The 11,106-nt window shown below is 35.6% G+C and overlaps 1 protein-coding gene across 7 annotated transcripts in view; it reads right to left on the bottom strand.

The window, feature by feature from the left end:
- Window positions 1-6,595: 6,595 nt before the first annotated feature.
- LOC106154623 (uncharacterized) overlaps window positions 6,596-11,106 on the bottom strand; it is a 33,708-nt gene continuing 29,197 nt past the window's right edge. For all 7 annotated transcript variants that reach the window (XM_087007840.1, XM_087007843.1, XM_087007841.1 and 4 more), the window contains one exon: window positions 6,596-9,402. In XM_087007840.1, coding sequence (XP_086863966.1) covers window positions 9,262-9,402 — 141 coding nt within the window. In that variant the 3' untranslated portion in view covers window positions 6,596-9,261. The remainder of the gene's footprint in view (window positions 9,403-11,106) is intronic.

The following is an 11,106-nucleotide window of genomic DNA, read 5'->3' as shown; positions in this document are numbered from 1 at the left end:
AATGGCCAAACGAGCTCAAAAAAGGTTTGTTTCCGAGATCTCAGAAACCGGAAGTCTCAGAGCCCTGATCATAGTGGCAAATGATGCCCTATATATTTATCTAAGGTTAGCCGTACTTTGGTAGCGACTGCTTAATTAATTTTTTTAATATAGATTTTTAAATATTTATGACATTGCAGAAATCTTGAGTTTGGCAGTTTCTCCATGAAACACTGGTTTTTGGTCATAGCATGCTATAGTAAACTACCCCAAACATATACCCAAAACCCCCAAATCAAATGTCAAATTTGACCTTGACCCTCATTTTCAAGGTCATTCGGCTATTTCATGGAGAAATATTGAAGTTGGCTAAAAGTGATGTTTTGTTGACCCCCCCCCCCCCCCCAATTCGCACATGCTCTTTCAGAATATGGGGTCAAATTTAACCCATGGCTTTCACATGACCTTGTAAGAGCATTTCCACACCTTTTTTGCAGGGGAATCCTCCGCCACTGGCTTTAGCCAGTTGCAGTCTAGTTATTATTATTATTATAGTTATTCTTTCCGCGCGTTTTTTTTTCGCAAAAAATCTGAAATAATTATCATATGTAGCCTATGGTAAGAATATGCCACAGACCCAGTTTCAGTGACCTTGACCTACTTTTCAAGGTCACAGGGGCTTTTAAAGGCAAAATTTGTAAAATTTGAAATTACCATTAGGCCTAAAGTATAAGCCATATGGCCAAGGGCCTTATGGCCAATGATACTGAGCCAAATCCACAGATAATGACCTACTTTTATGCAAGTAGGTCAAGGTCAAGGTCACTAATGGCCAAACGGGCTCAAAAAAGGTTTGTTTCCGAGATCTCAAAAACCGGAAGGCCCAGAGCCCTGATCATAGTGGCAAATGATGCCCTATATATTTATCTAAGGTTAGCCGTACTTTGGTAGCGACTGCCTAATTACTTTTTTAATATAGATTTTTAAATATTTATGACATTGCAGAAATCTTGAGTTTGGCAATTTCTCCGTGAAACACTGGTTTTTGGTCATAGCATGCTATAGTAAACTACCCCAAACATATACCCAAAACCCCCAAATCAAATGTCAAATTTGACCTTGACCCTCATTTTCAAGGTCATTTGGCTATTTCATGGAGAAATATTGAAGTGGGCTAAAAGTGATGTTTTGTTGACTCCCCCCCCCCCCCCCCCCCCCCCAATTTTGCACATGCTCTTTCAGAATTTTGGATCAAATTTAACCCATGACCTTCACATGACCTTGTAAGAGCATTTCCACGCCTATTTTGCAGGGGAATCCTCCGCCACTGGCTTCAGCCAGTTGCAGTCTAGTTTTTAATTACTATTGATTTCTTTCCACATTTGAGGGAACCATAGTATAAAATAACGAAAATAATGGGGCATGCCAAAATTATGCAAATAGGACACAAAATTTGTGCTTCAGTTCTGTGGCTCCAATGTTCACTTTTCTGAGGATGGACCACTAGCGCAAAGAGGTTTATGTTTATAATGAGCGTCTTAGTCCAAGAATTTGGTGCAGAAAAAAAGGGTGAATTGTGCGTTTTTTACCTACAAGCATGAAATTTGCCACAGTTGTAGATAATGGAATTCTAAGCCTTTTTGGATATATGGGCATGTCTGAAAATCCCAGTATGGCCGCCAAATCCAATATGGCCTCCACAAATACTCTTTTAAATTAAAACATCTAATATATAGTCCTATAATGGTTTAAAATATCATTTTATTGCTAGAAAATAACATGCTATGAATGAATTATCAATATCCGCTTCTACAGGTGTATAGAATTCCAAAATGGCCTCCAAAAGTAAAATAAGCAGTCTACTTACTCAAAATATGCAGCAGTTTGGTGAAATCATCAAGCACTTACAATTACAAGCATAAAAATTGGCACAGTTGTGGAGAACATGATTCTAAGCAACGTTGGATATAGGGGCATGTCTGAAAATTCCAATATGGCAGTCAATTTCAATATGGCCCCAAAAATACCCTTTCAAGGTGAAAGTTATTTGTATAGTCTTTAATAAAAAATATCATCTAATGGTTAGAAAATACCATAGTATGTATGTAGTATAAGTATCTGCCACTTAAGGTTTTAAATTTCCAAAATGGCCTCCAAAAGTCAGCGGACCACAATTATTGAATTGTAATCACTCGTGAATAGGCATGTGGGCTTTACAACTACCTGTATAATCAGAATATTCCTACCTGTGCAGGTACAGGTGTGTGTGTATTCTACAGAGTTAAAAAAAAACATCAAGCATGATACATTTATTATGTACTGAAAACAGTCCTTCTTTTGATAAACCAACATAAGCAGTTTGGCTTTTTGCTCTGGATTCTCAATTACATCAATTCCCAGTTAGCGATCTATTTATATGGCACTCATGAGTGACTCCCCCTTTCTAAGAAAAAAAGTATTGTGCAAAATCCATAAAATGTGAAAGAAACACCAGAATAACTTAGCCTTAAATAGGCAAATATAAAAAAGCTTGGGGTGTACCAATTTTGTCTGTTGGTTATGATTATTCAGCTAGATCAGTGCATGGTGCTTCATCAAATGCTCACAAATATAACAAAAATGACAGCTAATCAAACATACAGGTCTCAACAATTTGGTGTTTTGCATTGGTAAAGTACTAAAAGAAGGGGCACATTTGCACTCGGTAATGTTATGATGTTATCTTATGCTTCAAAAGTAAATTAGAAAAGCTTCTTATTTCAAGAAATGGATTTAGTACATTCGCAGTAATGGCTACTGAAAATTTATGAGCAAAGAAAAACCCCAAACAGAGGGCAGGTGTTGATACGTGCTATATCCAAGAGTTGCATTGCAGGCTTCACACTTCGTGCACTAAAAAAGAAGCACTGATAGGCGCCAAACTTTGGTTTTCATTTGATCATTTGGCAACTTGTTTAGTTACAAACTTATGCTTTCAAATAACTGAACATGAAAATAAAAGAATTAAAATCCTCCAGAAAGTTAATACATACAAAGCTTCAAAAATTCACAGTGTATTCTGAGGATTACACCAAGAAATTAGTGCAATATGGACTTTGAAAGGTAAAAATTCATGAGATTTCCGGCATCATTGTCTCTTTGGGACAATCCAGAATGAAGCCATGGGGAGTATTCACTTACCCAGATAACAAAACCTACTTTTCGCAGGTAGCTCCTACCACATCTGTTTGTAGTTATGTGTGCAATTGCTAACTGTGGTGAGGGGAGTCAGAAGCATTGGAAGACTGGTCCTATAAGGGCTCACACTAGTAACCTACATCTACTCATATGCCCTACCACACTTTCATATTCCTATTGACCCTCACGCATGTAAACTGATGCTTTCTGGTGTTAAAAATTACCAATACCTCTTGGTATTTTGTTGGGGAAAGTGGATTACATGTAGAAGCTATAGCTTTAGGCAAATTCTGGGAAAGCTGAGGGAAACACAACTAAAGCTAGGCACACATAAATAAATGAAAATTATTTGACCAAATAAGTAGAAATTTCGGTGTAGCTAGCTGTTATCCTCTGTTGAGATATTGTCCATTTACTAAAGTAATAGGTTGATCGTCCATAAAATGTGCAACACCTACTTGATTAAATAACTTTTGTTAATTTGAAACTTATTTCTGAAAATACCTTGACATTTTCATATCCTTGACATTTATAGAATTGCTGCATGTGGTGTCACAACTGGACCAAAAGGAGTCCTGTTCCACTTTTTACGGTCATTTAGATCTTAATTTAACTAAAAGGGCGAATAACCAAAAAAGAGTAAAGCTTGTTGTAAGTCAGATTATGAAGTAGACTTTTTACTTTAAAAGGGTTTTAGTGGCCATATTAGAATTTTCAGACATGTCCCTATTTAAAAAATTGCTTAGAATCCTGTTCTGTACAATTGTGCCAATTTTCATGCTTGTAGTTTTAAGTGCATGATCAATTCACCATACTGCTGCTGTGAGTGGCCTGTTTTTCTTATTTTTGGAGGCCATTTTGGATTTCTGTACACCTAAAGAAGCAAATATTGATACTTCATGCATACCATAGTCTTGTCTAACCATAAAATGTTATCTTAAGCTATTATAGGATTATATACTTGAAGTTTTAATTTGAACGGGTATTTGTGTCGGCCATATTGGATTTAGGGGCCATATATTGGAATTTTTAGACATGCCCATACATCAATAAGTGCTTGGAATCCTGTTTTACAACGTGCCAAATGCCATGCTTGTAGTTTTTGATAAACCACTCTGCTGGATATCTTGGATTAGTAGAATGCTTTTTACTATTGGCGGCCATTTTGGATTTAATACACCTCAAGAAGCAGATATTGATTCTGAATTCATATTGTGGTGTTTTTTAACCTTTGAATGATATTTAAACCCTTAAAAGACTGTATACTTGAAGTTTTAATAAGGACCCGTATTTTTGGAGGCCATCTTGGATTTGGGGGCCATTTTTAAATTTTTGGATATGCCCATACATCCAAACTTGCTCAGAATTTCATTTTCCACAAACGTGCCAAATTTTATGCTTGTAGTTTTAAGTGCTTGATGAATTCACCATTCTAATGGATATCTTGAATAAATGGTCTGCTTTTTTACTTTTGGCGGCCATTTTGGATTTTATACACCTGAAGGATTCATACCATGGTGTTTTCTAACCTTTATATGATATTTTAAGTCAGTAGAAGACTATGTACTTGAAGTTTTAATTTGAAAAGGTATTTTGGTGGCCATCTTAGATTTGACGGCCATTTTGGAATTTTCAGACATGCCCATATATCCAAATTTGCTTAGAATTTCATTGTCCATAGGTGTGCCAAATTTCATGCTTGTAGGTAAAAAATGCACAATTTTTCACCAAATTCCTGGACTACTAAGTAAAAGGTTTGTCTAAAAGTACGCATTCAATACTTTGGAAGCTTTTTCACTCAAGCTATTTCACGATATGCCCGAGTCAAAGGTTCAAAACCAATGTTACAAATTGAAGTTGTGTATATGGTTCTAGAACAAAAAAGTATCAATTTTTTCTGTGTGACAGTTTATCATCGTTAGCGTTAACAAGAAGGCACTTAGGTAAGATTTCTGAAATTGCAGTTCTCAGTCAAAACCCATTAAAATCGGCATTTGTTTGTGTCAGGAGATTGACTTGGAACTAAAAAAGTCACGTTGCTTATTTGCCATGAGCTAAAGGTGTTAATACTAAGTTCTACCTTTACGTTGACGCTTCAGTTTTATTGATTTGTTTGTTTATTTTAAAGACGGGGATTAATAACGATCCACTTTACGGTGTATCAAAAGATAAAATATTATTAATTTATATAAAAAATTACCTGTGCTTTCAGAGACTAAGAGGACTGCAAGGAACAACGGAAGCCAGAAGGCACGCTGATACATCTTTGGCATTAGAAGGCAACACCTGTGTTGGCACTTTCTCTCCTTAATCTCCTACGGTTCTGCACTCCTTTGCAGGATACAACCCCGTAAAGCGGATTACAGGAGTAATTTATTAAACAGTTTTCAATTCACTATGACTGACATGTCTCGTTCGCCATGCAGAGGTCAAGCTTGAGCCCATCTGAAAGGGTCTCGTTGTCACGTACGTGGCGCAACGTCAGGATAAGATGATAAGCCGCTGTCAAATTCATCACATGCACATACACTTTAGGTGAACTACTTAAGGACAAACGCAGGATATTTGAAGGATCATCATGAAAAAACATGCATATTCTTCTCAAGGTCGTCGGCTTTTAGAGGATATACCTTGAAATATTTACGTCTAATTTGTAGAATCATCCAGTTGTTTCATTTATCTATTTATTTATTTTTGGTACACATAAAATTGCACTGCCCTGGATCTCCGGATGTCAACAAACTCGTTGAAGATAATTGCCTAACAACAACAATAATCAAATCAGTGGTCTATGACTTGGATCGTGTGTACCTACATTTAGGAAAAAGATAACACGAGGTATCTTCTACCCGATCAGCCAACTTTTCAGTAACACCGTCATTGTCGCCATTTTTTTTTTTTTTTTTTTTTTTTTTTGAGGATGACTAGTATTAGATGGTCGACATGCACAGAGGCCCAAAACTCATTTTGGAAAACAATGGAAGGCATATATTTATGTTACGTTAAGAAACTGATGGGCCAATTCTTTAACAGAGGATGTCCTAAATTTGATTCATACGGGTTAGAGTGAGTCGAGTGGGTTATAACCTAGGGCGGGGCTTTCTAAATCCATGGAAACCGGTGTAACGAAACTGACGGTCCGTGTAACAGAAAGTCCCCCCTCCTTTTAGTTACAAAGGTTAGGTTTAGCCTGACTTAAGCGGGTCAAAATCTAGGGCGAGGGTTGCCTGTATAAATGAATGGGAAGCGGACTCTCTATCATAGGGGAGGGGACTATCAGTCACGTTACACCGGACCTTGCACATGACACCGGTAGAATTCAATGGTCTCAGATGGGCAGGGGATAGTGAATAGTCAAACTGGAACAATTCTTTAACAGAATTGTTAATTATAATAACAGAAAATATGTACCAAACTTGATACATAAAACTAAACGCTATTTCGATGATGTGACAATTTATTACTCAGAATATCATATATCATAAATCAACAAAAGTGCAACAATAGGATCCGTTTAATCAATCAATCAATTTGCCACAATATCAACCCCGCCGTTATTAACAGCGAGAGCATGGGCCAATTGAGCTTGAATAACATTGGTACTTATAACGATAATAATCCATATAATTTCTTTTGGATGTAGGTTTATCGTAATGCATAACGTCTACAACAAAACTACTTTCCGAGCTTCATGAAAAAAAGTGGCGACCTCTTTCAACCTTTTATAATTTTCAAGTAAATAATTCACAAATCACTCAACAACGTATACCATTCAACTGACAATTAAAGTAAACGCATCATACATTTCCATTGGAGTCGTTCTATTTAGTGTAGAATACCAGCGTTGCTGGCGTTATTCACGCTAACGTCGTAATAAATTCAATACTATACTATATAAATAATTAGATACAATTTCAAACACATTAAATCTACTGTCAGGACTTCTAGTTCCTTCTTCCGTGTCCATCTTTAAAAGTAAACCATTGCACGCGAGCATCAACATATAAACATTTTAACATTTGACCAATCACGACAACCATAACAAAACGACACGACAATTGTGACCAATCGGCATGCATCTTTTTTTTTACATAGATCTGAAGTATCACTGGTTTTCTGACAATGTTTTTTATCAAAGATATATTGGCAAACGACATTTACAACTGCAGCTGAATATTCTAATGAGCCATTAAGATTATTTGATGACATTCAAATCAGTAAATTAAAATCTTACGTTAAATATGAAATCACTTATTACTTCTGCCTATTACATTTTGGTTCTTGTGCTTTACCCTTCATCTTCTGTAATTGAAAGCTTTGAAATCAGTCCATTAAAATCTGGTAGCTGACCAAAAATCATATTCCCTAAGCTCAATGCAAAGATCCAATAAGCCTACCCACTAATATTAGGAGTTCTTTATATATATTAGGAATAAGACTTTTCATATATTGCAAACCTCTGCATACATTAACCTCTAAATATTTGTTCTTGACACTATTTTAATGTCAAAAAAGATCATTTAATTGTTTTACACAGCATCATCTCTATCAATGTTCATCCAACCTATAATTGCACTAACAGATGCCTTGCAATCTGTTTTGCCCAAATCTGTGCAATATATATATAAAGCAATAAAGATCAATTAGTATGTGTAATGAGACTTTGTCATAGTGAAATCCTATACTGGTATATTGATTAAGGCATGCTAGCTGAAAATAAACTCAAATGTTATCATCACAATATTAATACCAAGTAAACTATGTACAATTGAGATATACGAAATAATCTGTACATAAACATAGTTATTTGTACATGCAGGTTCATATAATATGTATATGTCATATAGCAAATGTGAATACATTTCACTATTATCCTTTAAACTTAATATTTTGCATGTCCTCTGTTCTAAATTTATTAATTAGCATTCATATAAATATTCATGTAAGCACCAACTGTTGTATAACAACCACCCTGGCTACTTCTAAACTTGACCAATTTTGATGCATACTCTTGCATTACTACCCATGGCTGCAGTACAAAAAAATCAATTTTGATGCCAATAGACAGGGTGTCATTTGTGTGACCTCCTCATGGATAAATCCTATGCAACACAACCTATTTATTCACTTACTACAACCAGAACACACTACAACGTAAGTTCACTTAACTCATAACTTAGCTATCCATCTCTTGCCTCCCTGTGCATTCTGGTTTTTCTTTTCTATGTAATAATCTGTATGTCATGGCATAACATTTAAATCTACCATATATTGGTGCCTTTTGTTTTATTACATGTTCACAATGCAAGGATTTTTTTCTTTTGGTTTTAACTTAGGGCCTGTCTGTCTGTATTTCCTGTTGTGCAACCTTACAGTTACATCCTCAGAAACCCAAAATGTTCCAAAACTTTTCAATCCCACATCTGTCAATTGGCCCATGGACCCTGTTTTATTTAGCTATCAGTTTATCCTTTTGCAAATTTTCAATCTCTTTTTCATGTACATTTATGCCTGGTTCTTCCCTCATTCCACTAAATATATTCTACACTGTCTACGCAGTCATGTACTGCCTGTATCTTTACTTTTAACTTGAGCCAAATGGTTCACAAAACCAGCATAATGATTTCAGTTCACCTCCAACAGCTTACATAGAGTAATCATCTTTCTTCAGCTTAGCCTTTTTCTCCCTCCCTTTCTTCCCTTTATCTAACAGAAACTTTTCACTGAAATCCTGGAACATCACTTTGCTTTCCATCTCTTGCCTTAGTGCTGCCTGTCTTATGAATGACCACATTTCCATCTTAACATTACCCAAAATCCTGTCTAATTTCCTGCAGTGTCATATAGTGGGCACTGTTCCTCACTCGCACAACCATTCTGTTTATGTTCTGGACTCCACTGAGCAGAGATGAAAGCGGACTTTATGACACAACCCAGAAAATACAAGGGCTGATTGGCGCGCAGTTCTATATGGAGGTCAGTGGGCCTAAATACACCACCCCAATTTCCAGATTATTGAAGAAATCCAGAAATCTTTCATCTGCAATTAAGTTCAACTTTCTCATTTGATATTCTGCAGTCCTCAGTGAGGACACAGTTCAGTCCTCAGTGAGGATACTGCCTCCTCTGGCCATACTTTGGTCCTCGTCCTGGCCCTGCAGCCGGCACTGAAGAGGGCTGAGCACCAAACGACGCTGGGTTGAACATCATTGGCGGGCCACTAGGGGGAGCTGCTGTGTCATGGCCCTGGAAACAATTAAGACAAAATTACTAAATAAAAGTAAATGAATCATCTTATGGTTAAATTTATATAAATAAATAACCAAGCATTATCAGTTATAGGCATTTTTACATGGCATCACCTGTTTTTTAAAAGATACTTATGATTTTTTCATTATTTATTATTATTATTATTATTATTATTAATCTTTATTTATGTACTTATTCTTTGCTACAATTTGCAAAACCTAGGAAAATTAATTGGAATAAAAATACACAAGCACTTATAATTGTTCATACAAAACATTTATCATGCTGCTACTTAAAGTGCCACAACAACAAACAAAAAAAACTAGCTGTGATTCTGATAAGAGTAATAAGCAACATGTAGACCACAGGGCGTAAAATGCCTTGCGTGCAGTACGCTGATAGCGGAGATTAAAAAAGCCACAGCCTTTCAAGACCTATCAGGAAACGGGAAAAAATGAAATGTTAGATAAACTGGGTTAGAAATAATAGAACAGAAAAAGTACTGGGTTAATGAAAAGTGACTATACAGAATAATAAACATTCATCTTCTTTAAAAAGATCCTGGTGTTCTAAGAACACTAACTAATTAGCGTGCTTCTGCTGTTCACAGATAATTTCCAATATTTAACATGTGATACCTTAAGATTTCCGTGAAAGGACTCAGAAGTGGTCCTACATCTGAACTAATGCAAAGGTCATTCCACAAGAACAGCGACTCTCTGTGTTACATCAGTGATGCTCTCATTTTGTGTTACATCTGCATAATTCTGTCTTACCACCTTAATTACATTGTTTTATACTAATAATAGTGCAATACCCTTTAATGTGGAAAGAAATCAACAATTAATCGAAAAGTGATATCAAACAGTTATTCAAATATCACACAAAATGTATGCGTCTTGGATGCAACTCAGAGTAACTTTTTTTTTTTTTGTGGAATGACCAGGATAAAAACCCTGCCATCATCATCCACATATTGTGCCAAACAATGGCTTACTAATTAAAACAAACATAATTATTATCTTTTAAAATGAAGGCTATTTACAATATTGAAAATCTCAAACTTTAACATGACCACCTAAAAATATGTTCCACCCCCAAAAATACACCTTAACTCTACACAAACACAACAATACCAATGACTTTCCCCTACATGGACAAATTATCCATACATTTTCTGCCCAATCCAAGCACAATTTTTTTAATACATCAAGTCAAACTTTCTTTTACCATAAAACATCTAAAGTAGCAAAAATAGATGACGGAATAACGGCAATAAATAAGTGCAATAAAAGCTTTTCAATTGCAGTGAAGTAAAAGTCAATAATGCCTCGAAGTGCCAATTGAAGGATATGAAATAACACCTGCCTACTTAATGGTGAAAATTATGACCATTATTAACAAGTTACACTAATGTGATATTCTCAGTACTGTTAGATAATCATCTTCATGTGACAAAGGAAGAATTAACTGAACCTTTAATTTGACCTTCACAAGGAAAGTGTGACATAAAAAAAAAATTTTGTATCTGTGGTGAGTAAAGACACCATATCTTATGGCTCAAATAAAAACACAAAAAAACTTTCAAGGTGAAAAGTTAATTTTACATAAGTGAATGGAGAGACATACCCAACAGAACAAAATGCCCAACTTAAAAAAAATGTACATATTGATCTTTTTGACTGACGAAAATATCTTATG

Source organism: Lingula anatina, chromosome 3 (assembly GCF_051362555.1).
Source record: "Lingula anatina isolate TDL-2025a chromosome 3, LinAna3.0, whole genome shotgun sequence".
In the NCBI taxonomy this organism is placed as follows: Eukaryota; Metazoa; Brachiopoda; class Lingulata; order Lingulida; family Lingulidae; genus Lingula; species Lingula anatina.
The sequence above is the reverse complement of the archived record's forward strand: the minus strand, read 5'-3'. Positions and strand labels throughout refer to the sequence as shown.